The sequence below is a fragment of the Sphaeramia orbicularis genome, chromosome 8 (genome assembly GCF_902148855.1).
Source record: "Sphaeramia orbicularis chromosome 8, fSphaOr1.1, whole genome shotgun sequence".
Classification (NCBI taxonomy): domain Eukaryota; kingdom Metazoa; phylum Chordata; class Actinopteri; order Kurtiformes; family Apogonidae; genus Sphaeramia; species Sphaeramia orbicularis.
In genome coordinates this window covers 44,949,960-44,967,299 of record NC_043964.1, presented here as the reverse complement: position 1 = coordinate 44,967,299, position 17,340 = coordinate 44,949,960, and the positions used below count along the sequence as shown (strand labels likewise).

At 38.9% G+C, this 17,340-nt stretch overlaps 1 protein-coding gene across 2 annotated transcripts in view; it reads left to right on the top strand.

The window, feature by feature from the left end:
* Window positions 1-17,340, top strand: part of LOC115424936 (uncharacterized) — a 32,340-nt gene that overhangs the window by 10,357 nt on the left and 4,643 nt on the right. For both annotated transcript variants that reach the window (XM_030142343.1, XM_030142344.1), the window contains exons 4-5: window positions 8,064-8,068; window positions 12,102-12,111. In XM_030142343.1, the coding sequence (XP_029998203.1) occupies window positions 8,064-8,068; window positions 12,102-12,111 (15 nt within the window). The remainder of the gene's footprint in view (window positions 1-8,063; window positions 8,069-12,101; window positions 12,112-17,340) is intronic.

Sequence of the window (17,340 nt, the reverse complement as noted above, 5' to 3'; positions counted from 1 at the left end):
TTCAGTCTTGCATACCTTGAGTAGCTATTGTCAATTTCAGTCGATTTCACTGTACCATATATTGGTGGGGAGTACCACTAGGTTCTATTTGTAAATAAAGTGTATATAGTTTACAATTAAAATGTTGTTTGTTTCATTTTTTTTTCACATATTTGCAAATTCCATGTATTGATTTTTGTAATAATTTAGATCATTTGCATTAAACATGGTATAAAAATAACATTATAGCAGCAGGATTCCATTCTAGGCCGGCCTAGAATAGAATTCCATTCTGGGCCGGCCCGATTCTGAATCGGGCCAGATTCCGTTTTGGGCCTTGACACATACATCGACATGAAGCTGATGCAGATAGTGTTTAGGAAGCCTGAGCTTTAAAGGCCAGGCTGTTCATCTGCTGTGTCTGTGGTGTGGATCAGCTCTGAGAAATGGATGCCAGATGCTTTTATTCAGCAGCTTTTATATCTTCACTTCCCAACACATCTGGTTAAAACACACCAGTGTCATCCCTCCACAGCGACAAATTTAAGGTTAGCAACACTCAAGCCTTTTAACACCAGCAGACACAAAATAAACCCTACCCTTCAGAAAAGGCATTTGAAGAAAGTAAAAAAGCCAAACCTTCTAAAGACTTCTGAAAAGATCTTGTCAAGTATGTTTTTCATTAGAAAAGAAGTCTCATCTTAAAAAAACAGTTAACTTGTTTCAAATAGTGGATGACCTTGATGCGATAAAACTCACTGGTTTGTGTTCAACTGTTCTGAACCTTCGAGATGCTCAAGATGGCCATCGCAATGTTGGTTTTTCGGAACCAAGATAAAATAAGAGTGAGGGGTGAAACTGAAACAGACTGAAAACAACATATTCAACTGGTTGCAAGATGCTACTTCATCACTAGATGTCACTGGTGTAGCTTGTAATATGCACAGCTTGCTTAACATTGACTTTTTGTTCAGTTTTTCAGTGGCCACACAATATACACTGCCCAACCAAAAAAAAAGTTGCACATGCAATATTTGACTGCACAACTTTTGGTTTTAATTACAGGAGACATTCACTGTGACATCTTTTTTGCCACATAATGCTTTCCACCATGAAGTCCACTCAGATTTGAGATGTGATAAAGACTTGATGCAGCGGTCTGATTCTCCACCATCAAAAATCAAAAATTAATGTAACTATGTACGGAAAAAATATTATGAACCTTATTGTGACACTACATAAGCATTATGTGTCCAAAAAAAAAATGTCACAGTGAATGTCTCCTGTAATCAAATCTTAAGGTGGTGCTGTGAAATATTGCATGTGTAACTTTTTCTTTTTTAGCCGGGCAGTGTATATTTTATTATGATTTTAAGAATCGAGCCAAACCAACTGCGTTTACCCCTATGAATTTTTTTTTTTTTTGGCTTAATAAGAGACAGTTTGATTTTCTTTGAGAATTTGTGGTTTCAGTCTGTGCTGTTTTTGCAGTGCCTTACTGTACACTGTTTTGGGATTGCAAGCCACATTAAAAACGTACTAAATACTCTAGTTATTTTATATGAGAATAGTTTTATTATAGTTTTATTATATATTATGTGCAGTTTAAGAATAGCGACTGCCTTCATTTTTCATTTACTTTTTTTTTCATTTATCTCCAAATGAATATTTACTTATTCTCTTTATCTAATTATTTTAATGTTTACTTCTTTCAAGGCCTGGAGGTGTACAAGACAGAGGCATATATTAAACCTGATTGTTGAAAATGAAACATATTATTCCCCCTTCCCCCCCTCTCCCCCAGTCTCTCTCTATCTCTCTCTAAAAAGAGAGAGCGATAGATCGCTCTCTCTTTTTCTCTTCCTTTACTCTCTCTCTTTAACCCCAAGTGGTCAAGGCAGATGGCCATCCTCCAGGAGTCTGGGTCTCCTCAAGGTTTCTGCCTGTTAAAGGGAAGTTTTTCCTCGCTGCTGTCACTAGTCACAAGTGTTTGCTCCTGGAGGATTCTGTTGGGTTTCTGTAAACTGGCTTAGAGTCTGGTTTTGACCAACTCTATGTGTAAAGTGTCATGAGATAACTTTTGTTATGATTTGGCGCTATATAAATAAAATTTGATTTGATTTGATTATGAACTGCTTATGTCCACATAATAGGCAGACGGACTATTGGGGTAAATAAAGGAGAAGCAGCATGCAAAATGAAAAAGATACTAAAGGGTACGAGAGATACAAGACATTATATTTTTACATACAACTACACATGAGTGCAGGTGTGTTGCTGAATTATCTAGGATTTGGTAGCTCTAGAAAAAGTGCTTAAGTTGAAAACAGAGTAGCTTTATATGGAAGATTATGAAATTTACAAAACTTTAAGTGAAACAGTTGTGATGGCACACATACCTGTTTTTTTGTCAAATATTTCTAAGGCCTGATTGTAAAAAAAAAAAAAAGAAAAAAAAGAAAAAAAGAAAAGTTGCATCACAGCTTATTGCAGTTATTGTAGCCTGACTTAGTAGTGAAATTACATGATAAATGTGACAGTACCATCAAATTTAGAAACAGGGTGTTACAGTCTAGTAACATTCACTAAAAAAATAAAACAATTGATCAGTCTAAAAAGGTTTTACATCATTGTGCAGAAAGAGGGCAGTATTGCCTCAATAACCACAAGAAAGTTTTCAAGACAACACTGGGCCAACACGTCTTTGGATACAATTCTAGGAATTCCATTGTTTGTTCAATCAGAGAATCAGAGAAGTGTTACGAGAACTTGCAGTAAAGAACTGGAAACTTTCCATGAAGGGATAAAGATAAACAAAGACCAGAAATCTTTGAGCGACCTTTTGACGCAAACAACTGTATCTCCCAGTTTGTCTTCGTAACGAAGTTGTTCATATCCACAGTAATGATAATTAATCATTTCATACTGAGAATGCATTTCATAGGAAAGGTAAACATGATGAGAAAATACAGTTGTTACATAACCATTGTAATTTATCCAGTGATGAGTCATTGCTTTCACAGAATTCATGCGATGAGTTACCCAGGATTATCATCTCATACACATGAGAAGAAGAATAAAGTTGCTTAAGAGCACATCTGCGTCATTTTCCGCAACAGCATGTGGGTGGTCATTTCTTCAGATGTTTGGGTAACGCACTGACTCATTCATGAGTACTGTCTAACTCAGAGGGCTTTTAATGCTGTATCGTTCAAAACAAGAAAGACGTTGCTCCTGTGAAATGACAAACAACATGTCTGTGAAATAAATGTTTGAAAACTGTGTCTTTTACAAACTGCTGTTCGGGCGATTTCATAAGAACTCTGTGTCTGAGAATTCAAATGACGTTGAACAGTACAAAATAAGTACTGAAATGAATATTTGAGGAAGAAAAAAAGTGTTGAGAATGGATTTTCAGGAACACATCATGCTTTAAGATATCTTGGAAACCATAAGTTCTTCATTTGCTTCATTCAGTACAACTTATGGCTCTTTTAATATGCAAACCGTTGGCCAAAACGTTAGTGTAAAGAAAGAGTGACAGCTGAGGACTAAAATGTAAAATAGTAATGAAAAAAGGGCTGTAGAGACAAGGGACGAAGTGAGTGTAATACACTTAACTCAGTGCTATTATTCTAATCCACGCTGCCCTGAGAGCGCTGATACGAAGGGCTTTGTAAGTGGGTGCTGATGGGAGAGTAGAACAGTGACAGCTCTGACATCATCGCCGCTTCGATGACGTGAGGTGGGGTCGACTCAACTCTGCACCACCGGGGGCAACCCGACGTAACAGACAGATGATGGATGACTCATTCTTTCCACACTAACAAGGCTTCCCATCCTCAATCATCGAGAACTCTAACTTGGCTCAGATTTAAAGCCCAATACATACTATACTTAAGTCTCTTTGGAGGAAAGCGTCCACGATGCACGTAGTTAACAGGGGAAAAGACAGATCAAGTACACAAAGGAATAGCCCATTCCTGGTGTGTGTTTACATAAAGGGAGCTTTTTTCATCGGTCTCATTCCACAGAGACATGTTCTGACTTTACATTTGGCTTACTCTAGAATTTCTAAGTAAAATAGCTGAATAAATGCAGTGTAGCCAGAGCATGAGGTAAATACAGAATCAACAGACCTCATATGGCCCTGTTTCAGTTGAGCTATTGTCCTCAACAAACTCTGCTTTTTGCTTTCTCCCCCTCCCTCTCCCTCTGGCACAATGAAAACGCAATTGTCTAATTACACAATCCGACATTACAACAGTAAACGACGACATAAAGAAATCATGCTAAGTGAAATAGCATGGTTTGTGTATTCATTTATTGGCCTCAATCACTCTTTGTCTCCTGTTCTTTCAACACTCCAGGGTCAAATCATTGCCACCTCACATAATGACTTTTTCTTGAAGCAATTCATCCATTTCGTAATGCATAAAGCCAAAACTTCTGCGCATTTCAACAGTGCTGTCACAGAGATGAGTGACTATGGAAAGGTAAAAGGGTTATGAAGGAGTACTGTCACTTGACTATTCTTCAACCATTGATCCAGTTTATCTGCTTTTCTAAGTGTCAAATGCTGTTCGTTATGAATATTTGGACAAACAGGAAATGTCACTGTGAACATCTTTATTTCAGTGTAAAATGCAGTCATCAACAACACCATTTCCAGAAAAGATGGGACATATCCTGAAGTATGGTAACAGCTAACAAATATGATTTGTAAATTCATTAGAACCTTTATTTAACTGAAAAATGCACAAAGAAACATATTTTCACTGACCATGTTAATTGTGTTCAGTATATACTGTATATACACACCTAATTTTTTTTTTTAATGCCTGCAACACAGTCACTAAGTTCACGCAGTGCCTTGTTTACTGTTGTGTTACTTCAACTCTCCTTATATTACTGTTGTTAGTCATTTTCAACTTAGGATAATCAATTGTGACATTTTTGTAACTGGAATTTTTCCCTGTTCTTGCTGTTTACTGGACTTGAGCTGTGTAATAGTCTGCAGTGGTTCTCGTCTGACTCTCTTCTTCATAACATCCATATATTTTCAGCAGGAGATAAATGTGAACTGTAGACAGGACAGTCCAACACCAGCACTTTGTGACTCTGGAACTGGTGCAGAATGAGGCCTGGTTATTGTCCTGCAGAAATAACCATGGACTTCAGGGATAAGAAGCTGACCTTATAGTGTCACATGTCTCTGTAAAATTCTGTCTGTGTCCTCATATGAGTCAGCCATGTAGACACTGATGCAGCCCCAGACCTGATGGTGCTTTTACATTGTTCACAGATAAAAGTCCGGATCATCTTTCAACTCTAGCCTGTTGAACTGATGTACATTTGTCTATAAAACATACTGAAATGTAAACTCTTGACAGCAGTTTCCATTGTCTTTCCATTCATCTGAGACAAGCTCAGGTCCAAAGAACTAAAAAAAAAAAAAAAAGAATTGATACAGGCCTTTCTCCTTGTGTAATACAGTTTCAGATTGCCTTTCTGGATGCAACAATGGACTGTGTTAAGTGACAAGTTTTCCAAAGTCCTCCTGAGCCAGCGTGTTTATATTCATCACAGCACCATGAGGGGTTCTCATGCAATGCTGCCGGAGGACTCGAAGGTCATTCAACAATGGTTTCACTCTTGGACTTAATGCATTGAGATCTCCCCAGACTCCCTAAAGCCTTTCACAACATTATGGACTGTAGATGGTGAAACTCCTGACTTCTTTGCAATTTTGCATTGAGAAATATTTTTACTGAGCTGATGAAGAATTCTGTAACAAAGTTTGGCACTAAATGTTGAACTACAACCCATGTTAACCTGTAAAACTGATCCTTTGGTGAAAGCTGTTCTTAATCATGATCTCTTTCCTATAAACATCTAACCCCCCACTGTGGAATCTGACAGCACATTGTTGTCCAGTTTACTAACACTTTGCAGCAGTGCAAATCCAAGTATGAAAAAATACTGTCAAGATTTACTAAAGGTGCAATAGCACAAAGTGAGCACTGGGAAGGTGTGGACAGGTTACTTTTGCATCTGGTCTGAAGAGAGAAGGTGGTAGAAGAAAGAGAATCCATTCCTCCTACCTATTAATTTATTTGGACGGTGTCACCATGCATGTTTTCTATGCATCTCCTCTCATCATGCACTGTGTCATCTTCATTCATGTCCTCTGTGAAATGGAAGTTGTGATCCAGACATGCAGTTATTAATAAGTTGGATGTTGTAATTTTAAAGTACTTTCATCACTTCGCTATAGGTAACATTCATCCATTAACCCCCCCCCCCCCAGTTCCACCACAGAATATTCCTCTTTCTGCAAACCTCTCTTTGATCTGTGTTACCTTTTCCAGAGAAAAATATGAGCATAAAACCAACATTTGTGTTTGTCATATTATAGTAACAAACTGTGCTTTTGTTGTTTGTAGACTCCCTGTGCCTTTACCAGTTGAACATAAGTGCAATCTGAATCCATGGTCTTGATCTTGGAGGAGCAGCAGACCTCATTATTGAAATTAACTGGTATTTATGAATCATTCGTTATCACTCGCAGAAATTTGCCATTGGCGCTTCTTTTGAGCTACACCATCACTAATTTGTACTGTCTTAATAAATCTGGTCCATGGTTTTATTTTGTTTCTGTCTCAACTCGTCTGAGTGTGTTGCAGGCATCAAAATCTATACTTGTTTACATTTACACAATACAATTTTCCCTGTGAAAACTGATTTTGCTTTTGTATTTTTATAACCTAAACAAATTTTCAAGCATATTAACAAATCACGGATTCCTAACTTTTCTTGAAATGGGGTTTAATTACATTATAATCTAATTACTGAGCAGCAATTATCAGGAAAATACAGCTATCCTGCTGAAAAAAAGCAAACATTCCTTAAAAGTAACATTTACTCAGGTCAAACCATGCACTACACCTCTCACTTCATATGTTTTAGGTCAAAGGTCAGCAAAGTTAATCATTTCCCAAAATATTAAAAACGTCATCCTTCATCTCAGAAGAGCTGAATGCCATAGGAGTCAATGCAGATACATTGCTTTTTGAACATCATGAGTATACAAAGGTGGAAATTAATGAAGCAAGATTATCTTCTTTATAAGAAACAGGAATACTTATAGTGTGTGTCAGTTGAGATCAAGATGCATCAAGATGCAGTATAAATCATGTGAGGAGTTTAAGTTTTCTCTAGGACTGAAGTAAGTGAACTGACATTAGGGACAGTTATAAAATGGCTCAATTTGATGCATGTTTAGTCCACAAATAAAAAAAAAAAACTAAACTAAAAGCCCTAAATCATTTGTCATGGTGCAAGTCAAAACTATTTTGCCCACATCTTTATAACTGTTTTTTAATGCATGGTTATGTTTAATATTAACAGTCTTCTCTTGTGCCACTTTCTGAATCATGTCAAAACTCCATTCAAAGCAGAAAACAGATGGCTTTACAACAACAACAGGTTTCACAGACTGATTAGAGTTAATATGTGACTAGTAAACCATAAATGCTTTAAATTCATATTCGGAAATGTTGAAACATAGTCAGTAAATCAATACTAATGTGAAGAGTGACACATGCAGTCATTCTCTAACGTTAACAGTGTACACTGAAGTTATGAGAACAACCTGAAAAACAAAAATAACTTGAAAGGCACTCAGAGAGCGCAGACCTCCGCCAAGGCAGATCAGCACCCCCCCTCCCAATCACCACCAAAATTTAATCATTTGTTCCTTGTGCCAGGATTAACATTTCCTTAAAATTTCATCAAAATCCATCCATAACTTTTTGAGTTATCTTGCTAACAGACAAACAGCCAGACAAACCCCGATGAAAACGTAACCTCCTTGGTGGAGGTAATAATATAATCTCCCATAAATTTTCTTTAAAGTCGTGACTCATCAAAAGGTTGTAATGTAACTTGTGACTTATAGAAAGTAGTTGGTGCTTAAGTCAAAATCGAATATAAAAACTAATTGTGAAATGTATAAAAGTATATCTACAAACTTTACTCACTATAATGACATCAGTCCGTTTCAGATGATATGTTTGTAGCAGTTCTGTGAAGTGCTACCAAAAAAGGACATACCACTTCATTTTGTACAATTAGATGATTGAAATAAGTACGACATAATGTGTATAATATTACATAAAGATTCTAAGTTGTTAGAAAGGTCAGATCAGTGAATGAGTAGGAAGTTCTAAGTTTGCAGGCGTTCCAGCCATCAGGCTAAATCGTACATTTTTCTTCCATCCCTTGGACACTGGCCTCATTGGTCTGCTTTTAGCATCAGGAGTATGGCTTACTGTGGGTTAAGCTCTTTCAGCCAGCTGCTCAAAGACATTTTTGCATACTTTGCCTCTCTGATGCCCATTGCCAAACTGCCTCCTTTCTATTTTAAGGATTTAAAGGAATGATATCATTCTCGGTCAATGTGAAAATCCTTTCAATCCACTGTATGGAAGAGTGGTGGGATTAGGATGCAGCCTGCATTACTTAAAAGTGAAGATCCTTGCACATCTTCCCTGAATGCTAAGCCAAAAAAGGAAACCTTCCATGAGAACAACAATAACCACTCAGAGCCTTCACTGTTGTAGGGGCTGTGATGGGAATTAAACAAAAATGCATGACTGCTCTATCTGCAGTCATCTAGATGAAAAAAATGCAGTCAGTTCAACTAAAGTGTCTCCTTCGCATTAAAACACAATGTCTTATTTGTGGAAATGAAAAATAAAAGGAGATTAGCTGTTAAACAATGCTTGAGTTTTTAAGCTTTTTTCATGGGTGAATATGCAGTTACATAAATATTCAAAAATACACACATGCATACATTCCATACAAGGTCAAAGTCAGGAAAAGTACATTCAGCAAATACACCTTGATCCTTATTGCACAAGGTTTTACCCTTTCGTACTGACCTGACCTTCATGTATAAGCAGGAATTTCATAAAGCTTGCAGTGTAAAATAAGGGCACATGGTAGATGACTATGCAAACAGAAGATCATACGTTCCTATAGGAGTGAAAACCGAATAAGAGTATACTTCTGAAGTGATCAGCTTACAGGCTCATTTTCCTGATAAAGACATTAAAATGATGTAAATTATAACAGTATGGAAATCACATGTATGATTAAATATTATGAAGTTGGATTTTACAGTGAGCGTCCTGTTCATAAACATAATTTCAGTGCCAGTGTTTTTTGCCAGAACTGACAGAAAAGCCTGTAAAGATTAACACAACTTTATGTAACACAATCACAAGAGATCTTAACAGCATTTTAAATATTTCCAAAGAAGCTGGAGAGTCACAGATTTACAGTGATGACACCAAAGACAAACACACATTGATCCTTCACATATGAACCATGTTTCAGGACTTTGGGGTTCTTGTTCACTTCACTATCCAAAGTGATTAGCCTAACAGAAAGAACCCACCACCCAACCAACTGAAATATTAATTTTCATCGACCAACCTTGAAATAACAGCCAGACAATGCTGTTATATTTTCATGTTTAACTCTGCAGAAGAGAACATTCTAGAAACAGACACCAGACAACAACTTCATGTAATTATTAAATGTATGAACTGAAATCTTGTCAGATGAAATCTAATAGAACCTGTTTGTTTTAGCATTTGCCTATTTATTCATATTTTCTTGTTCTGTACTGAAAATTCTTAATCAATAATTATCAGTTTATTAATATTACTACTACTACTACTAATATTACTAATTAGGGTGGCACAGTGGTGCAATAGATAGCACTCATGCCTCACAACAAGAAGGTCCTGGGTTCGATTCCAACACCAGCCGATGGGGGTGGGACCTTTCTGTGTGGAGTTTGCATGTTCTCCCCGTGTCTGTGTGTGTGTTCTCTTCGGGTACTCCAAATTGCTTGTTTGTTTCTATATATCAGCCCTGCGATGAATTGGTGACATGTCCAGGGTGCACCCCACCTTTGCCCACAAGTAGCCGGGATAGGCTCCAGCGACCTCTGTGACCCTAGTGAGGATAAAGTGGGCTCAGAAAATGAATGAATAATAATAAAGTTTTTGTACTTTAGATTGATTCATCTATAGTAGACTGGAGTGGGTATGGTGAAATCCAAAGATAACTGAAAACATAAAAAGTTTTGTTCACAAATGTTGCATTTGTCCTCAAACACATAAATCTGTATTTTAACCTTGTAACATCAAGCAGGTTACTGTCCATGCTTAAATCAACATAGGTAGGGGAGTATTCATATTTATGACAACCCAGGGATTATACAAGTATGTTCCAACAGTTTGTATTGCATGTCTATGTTGAATGTAATGTGTGACATGGTACATTGTGTAGTTTCATGGCAAAAGGTTTTAGAGGTTATCAAAGGTCCAAATTAGGATTTGCATCAGAAGAACCTCATATGCCCATATTTGTGTAGTAAAAACACAGAATTGTCTCTTCATAGGAAATAACTGGAGGCACTGTTGTTGTGATAACTGAAGATCAATAATATCAAATTCTTTGCCAGTGCTGCCTTGGGTGATGCTGAGTGCTCAGGACACTGTGCCACTGTCATGCTGAAATGAACAAGGTGGAAAGTGGGCCATCTATATCTGTACTACGTTCTGATTATGAACAGATTATGTAACTGCACAGCATGCTTTACATAACCAGCTATGGCAATGCACTTTCTGTTTCTGAAAAATGACTCTACCCCCTAAAAACCAATTTTTCTTGGGTTTTTTTGGTTCTGTAAAGCTCATACCCTGCTGACTTGTAACTGCATTATGATAGTGATGCAAATTAGTGCACAGCATGTATAAAACAGCAGTTGTTGGAATGAATGCTGTTTGTTGTCCAGAGTTATCTTAAGTGACTTACAATGCTGCAGTTGTAAATTATCATAATAACATGCACAAAGTACTCAACCACAGCAACTCTGCAGGCTTTGCCTAGTTCTGTAAATGCTACCTTAAATTTTTGCTCTTAATATCTTCAAGAAATCTTTTCCAGCATGAATCTTTTTTTGTTGAATACATTTTCCAGGTATTTACATACAATATGTAAACATCAGAACAATATGTAATCATCTCACACTCACACACACACCCACATACAAAGTACAGGATGTGGTCTGAATTTAACATCATCACTGCTCTAGAGTATCACAGGAAGTTACATCCAGTTCCACATTTTCCTGGTATCATTTAATACAAGAAGACATTACCTTCCTCAGAAAAAAAAAGAGAAGCACTCCAGTGACTTAATATATCTTTGATTATCATTTCTTTATTAAACCTCGCATGTTGCACATTCTTCAGGTCTGATTACTCTTTCCATCTTCTCCTAAGGCACATCCCCTCTTATATATGTAATTTCTTTTATGAGCATTTCATAAGCCACCACCCCCTCCCAAAATGATCAAAAGTCGTTGCTTTGGAAACAGTGTGACGTATTTCAGAGCCCAAGAATAGAAGCATGAGGAGGGAAGCGGGTCTCAGGCTCTTGGCTTCTACCTCACAATGGCTCGACGTGCAATTCCAAATGTTTTCCTCTAATGTGTCAGGGGCTGTGGCTGAAATAATGCAGAATTTTTGTGCAATTACAGAGCAGAGAGCAGGATTATGTTGACACTGGGGTGTGGTGGTGACGTTATTGTGGTTTCCCAAATATAGCATCACCTGAGTGGACCTGACTTTGACAACACTAATGCTGCAAGATTAGGAATGGCAAACATTTAGGGAAAGACTGAACTTAGATTAATTTATCAATAAACATACTACCCACATGCACGCATTCAACTTGTTATGAAACAGCCCCCCAAGTCAAACAAACTGAGTCATTGCCTATTTATAGCTCCCTCAATACATCTCGGATGTGTATTAGCCCCGCCGTGTGTCTGTGATATAGACAAGCTGTTACATAAATGTGTTTCTGCATACATGTCTCAGGGGAGCAGTGACTCATAGCATGAGCACAGCTCTCTTTTCCACTGCATACTTGTTAGTCGCAAGTCAAACTGCAGGTTGGTATCAAATCAGCCACATTTAGGTGTATGTAGCAGTTGTTTTTTTTTTACAGCCCTCACAAAACAGCAGCTTGTGAGGGCAAATCTGCCTGCATTTTCAGTGAGGAAATCAAGTTAGAGAGACATGTCACAAGAGCAGCACAACAAGACTGTTTGTGTAATTGTAGAAAAAGATTGCAAAAAGCCATGATGAGAGTGGAAGAGGGAGTGAAAACAGCAAAGCAGAACATGATTTCATGTGGTAAATATGTACAAAGGTCACCAAAGCACATGTTAATTATTAAAACAATAAGGTCCCAATTGTATTTTTTATCTGCCAGAATATTGACCGGAAAGGCAGCAGTTAATCTTTCTTGATACAGGCTAATGTGCAAATGAGATAATGTTATATAGCAGGTGAAAGGTGGCTGAGTTGCCTTGTAATTTGACACTATAGTGTTTGTGTAGCACACTTTGGCGACACTCTGTCCCTGCCAAAGGATTTCCTTCTGAGCCATAAAAAAGCAAACATCACACAGAAACAGAAACAAAGAGGCAGCGAGGGGGCAGGGACAATGCAATTACTGACTATCTGCATGACCTCCTTCCTGCAGCAGCTATCTGTGTCAGCAGAGTGATGGTCTCCTCACATCCTTGTCCTCTCTGGACTTCACTCTGGTCTGATTCACAGTGTATTTTAAGCCCGTCCCTGCTACCTCCCTCAGGACACTTTACATAACATGCCTTTGCCCATCAACTTGGGCTAAATTGCCTTGGACCTCATCTGTCTGACTCTCAGTGGCTTTTTTTTCCACAAAGCTGGTCAGCTGGTGTAAACAGTCTTGCTGTGAGTCTTGTCTATGCCACCCACTTGGCAAGACCAGGGCATGGATATTTATACTTCCATCAAGCCGGCCGCCCACCGCTGCCAAAGACAGAATCCACCCCAGAGTAGATAAATTAGTAGGAAAGCCAGGATACAAAAGGATCAGGTCTGAAGCTGTGAAACATCATTCTGTGTTTAGAAACGCTCCAGTTATTCTCTCTGCCAGACTGCTAGAAGTTTCCTCTGTAAATATAATGCTTGTACAACTGCTGACACTACCCTAGGAGTATTATCAAAATGGCCCACCTTCCCTTCAGTAGAAAACAGTGAAACCATGGATATTGCCAAAGGGGAACCTGAAGACATGAAAGCCATCAGACTCCCTTAAAAAAGCAGCAATTTTAACTCTCAGAAATGACTAGTTTGTCAGTTTGGACCTGAAATGTGTCAAAACTCACATTTACACAATTACACAAACTGGCCATTAGGTGGTATATGGTTCTGGTGGTTCAATTAGATAATAGATGTTTTTATGGAATCTGGTGAACTTAATAACATTCAATCGCCCATCAAAACATGTTGTCTAACAGCAAGAAAAAGCCATAAAAATATTCTAAATATTGTGTACACCTAAACTTTTATTGATTTTTTAAAAATATATATTTATTCATTTTTACAAAAAACAACACAAAACATTTTTATTTGGGCGACATGGTGGTGCAGTGGTTAGCACTCATGCCTCACAGCAAGAAGGTCCTGGGTTCGATTCCAACACCAGTCGACGAGGGTGGGACCTCTCTGTGTGGAGTTTGCATGTTCTCCCCGTGTCTGCGTGGGTTCTCTACAGGTACTCCGGCTTCCTCCCACCATCCAAACACATGCAGGTTAATCTAAATTACCCATAGGTGTGATTAGCCATACCCATAGGCGTAGGATTCAGTCGACTCCGGGAGGATTTCATCGCGGATTAGCCTTCTGTTAACATGGAAACGGTGCCTAGAGTGCCTGAATCCGGAAACTTTTGATATCAGGGTCCAGGGTGGAATGTTATCGATACACTCCGCATTTCAGCTCCGTGTTAACGCGAATCGGAGCGTTCCGGGGTAAAATATGACGTCACCGCATCCGCGCGCAGCCAAGAACCGCCAGTTAACCCACTCCAGGCCAGTTGGTGGCGGTAATGCGCCTCCAAGCTGGTTTGCCAGCCTCTATGACACAATAAAGCTGCATAAAAAGAAGGAACAACCACAACAACAATGGCCGGTTTCAGAACAACATATGTGCTGCTAACTGTGCTCAGCTCGTCTGTCCAGACAAAGAAGTCCTGCGTCTTTGTACGACCACTCGCCATTGTTGTTTGTAAATAGTGTTGTCCGCCTTGTCTTCTTCTTCTTCTCCTCATTTAAAGGCTGTCTAAACCGGAAATCGTTTGTGCGCAGGCGTGTGTTTTACCGTCACTGTTTCACTACAGCTCTACATCGCCAGCTACTGGTCTGGCATGGCCACTACAGTGTATTCAGCCGTTCTCGCGGACTCATGTTAACGCAGATCGTTATCATAGCGGCTTCGTCTTAACGGGGAATGATTTTATAACGCAAAGGAGAAATCTTTGCGGAGTGTTGCCGTGTAAACGTATATGTCAGCCCTGCGATGAACTGGCGACTTGTCCAGGGTGTACCTCGCCTTCACCCCTATGTAGCTGGGATAGGCTCCAAGCGACCCCCATGACCCTAGTGAGGATAATGCGGGTTCAGAAAATTAATGAATGAATGAACAACACAAAACAGCCCCCCCCCCCCCCCCCCCACATCAATGAATTTACAGCAACACAGTCCTGACAACCATAAATTATTATGCTACAAATTAGTAATCGTATATCAAATAAAAGAAAGAAAAGTGTATGTGATGCAGAAAACAGCAAGGTCAGTCACTCACATCAGTCACTTCATTGAAGAAATGTTAACACAGGGTCCCATATCTGGTCAAACACTTTGCCTCTATCATCATTATAATACCTAAGTCTTTCCAAATGTAGTGTGTTTGCCAGTTCCCCCAGCCAAAAGTCAAATGTGGGCACTGAGTCCTTCTTCAACACTCTTAGGATGAACTTTAATTAATTTTTGTAAGTGTCTTTTTAGGGTGGCAAAGCAGTACAAAAAAACTCAACCTAATTCTTTTATATTTTCATCTGTGTTTTTCTAGTCTTCACTCACAGTTCAAATCTGTGTTAATTCCCTTTCCAAGAGGCTGGGGCCCACCCCACCAAAACACATCAAACACCCCACCGAACATCATCCAGTGTATTTCAGGGCTTACATACAGAGACAACCATTCACTATCACATTTACATTCAGAGTGACCAATTCAGTGCCTTTGAAAACTATATAGCTCCTGGATGTTTTCCCATTTTATTGCTTTAATAAATAGAATTATGGTCAAAATAATCTGGCTTTTCTAACAAGAATTTACAAAAAATACTCTGAAGTAACTGACTTAATTCAACAGAGGGCCGGCCAGTTGTTGCTAGTGTCACAGCTATATTGAAATGGATAACTGTAGTATAAAGACTCCTGTGTTTGGAAGGTCCAGGAACTGACTAATCAGTAACCTTAACTATAATTATGCTGTGATCACAAAAGAACACTCCAAGTGGCTAAGAGAAAAAGTTCATAAAAAAATATGTGACCAGATGGATACTAAAAATTTCCAACTCCCAGAATTCCGTTAAACTCATTATTGTGGGCAGCCATGGCTCAGGTGGTAGAGCGGGTTGTCCAATAACTGAAGGGTTGGCGGTTCGAATCCCGCTCTGTCCATGTGCTGTTGTGTCCTTGCCTCCAGTGCCACTCACACTGGTGTATGAATGCGTGTGAATGTTTGGTGGTCAGAGGGGCCATAGGCGTGAATTGGCAGCCACGCTTCTGTCAGTCTGCCCCAGGGCAGCTGTGGCTACAGATGTAGTTTACCACCACCAGAGGGAGAATGTGAGAGCGAATGAATAATGGATCAATAATGTAAAGTGCTTTGGGTGTCTAGAAAAGCGCTATATAAAATCCAATCCATTATTAAACTTAGTATTAAGAAATAGGAGCCATGAAGACGGAAACAGTGAGGGAGCCTTTCAAGACACCTATGACTTCGCTGATGGAGTTAAAAGCTTCAGCATCTGAGATGGGAGAGGCTGTGTATACAACAACCATCCCCGTGGTTCTTCAGTAGTCAGAGGTAGAGTGGCAACAGTGAAGTCACTGTTGAAGAAATCTCAACTAGACTCCATTGTCAACAGAGGGTTCCTTGCTTGGATGATCCCAAAATGTTGCTTTGTGGCCGTTAGACATCAAACACACCATCCCCATTCTGAAGTATGATGGTGTGGGGATGGCTCATGGCAGCAGGCCCTGGAAGGATTCAGTTTAGATTCAGCCTGCAAGAGAACTATGAAATGAGAGGAGATTTATTTTCCAGCAAGACAATGGCTTAAATCATACAGTGAAAAGTGCACAAAAATGGTTTGAAGATGAATGCTCTAGACTGGTCGAGTCAAAGACCTGACCTCAGTCCAACAAAGGTTGGACTTGACAAAGTCTGTTCACGCCCATCTCCATGCAACTTGACAGAGCTTGAGCAACTTTGCAAAAGAGGAAGAATGAAGTAAATCTGCAGTGTCAGATGTGCAACCCACCTTAAAATGTTATAAAAACATGGCCGTGCAACATGGGAATTGTGAAGGTGACCCACTCCCCCTGTAGATGTAAACATCTCTATATAATGAATACATAATGGTTCATATTTTCAGGTGATTATACACCACTGACAACATGATTACAAATACTATATTCCATTTCTGTAATCAGATCCCCTTAAATCCCTCTAGATCTTTCACATTTAAGCTATAAAGGTTTCAGGTAGTCGGTTGAATCTACAAAGTGAGCTGTTCCATGGCTCTGCTTCTCCACCCCATTTACAGAGAAGTCTAACACAGAACCACTTTCTCAAGCTGATGAGTTACATGCACATATTTCAAAAGCTGAGCCGTTGGCTCGATGTGTGGTTAACTCACTCTCTGTTGCAATAATACAACTGGCACTGTCATTTCCAGGGACCATATTCATAAAGCTTCATTGTACAGTCACTCCTATTACATGAACATTCTTAGAATTATGATGCTTTCAAAGAACTTCCCCTTCCACTGAATTTTCAATTTTTTTTCTGAATTTATTTATGATTTTAATAAAAACATACAGCTACATATGTAGTACATATGTAGCTGTAGTGGGCTCCGAGCGACCCCCAAGGCCCTGGTGAGGATGAAGCGGGTTCAGAAAATGATGATGAATGAATAAAAACACATAATATATAAATATCTGGAAAATATTTTTAGAAATTTAGAAAGCCTAAATACAGTGCCAGCACAATGAAAATAGTGTTACCTAAAGCTGTTCCCCTCTGCTGTTCCCATCACATCATAACTTGTTTTTGTGCTCATTTGTGGTTATTTTATCCCTTTTTCCTTGTC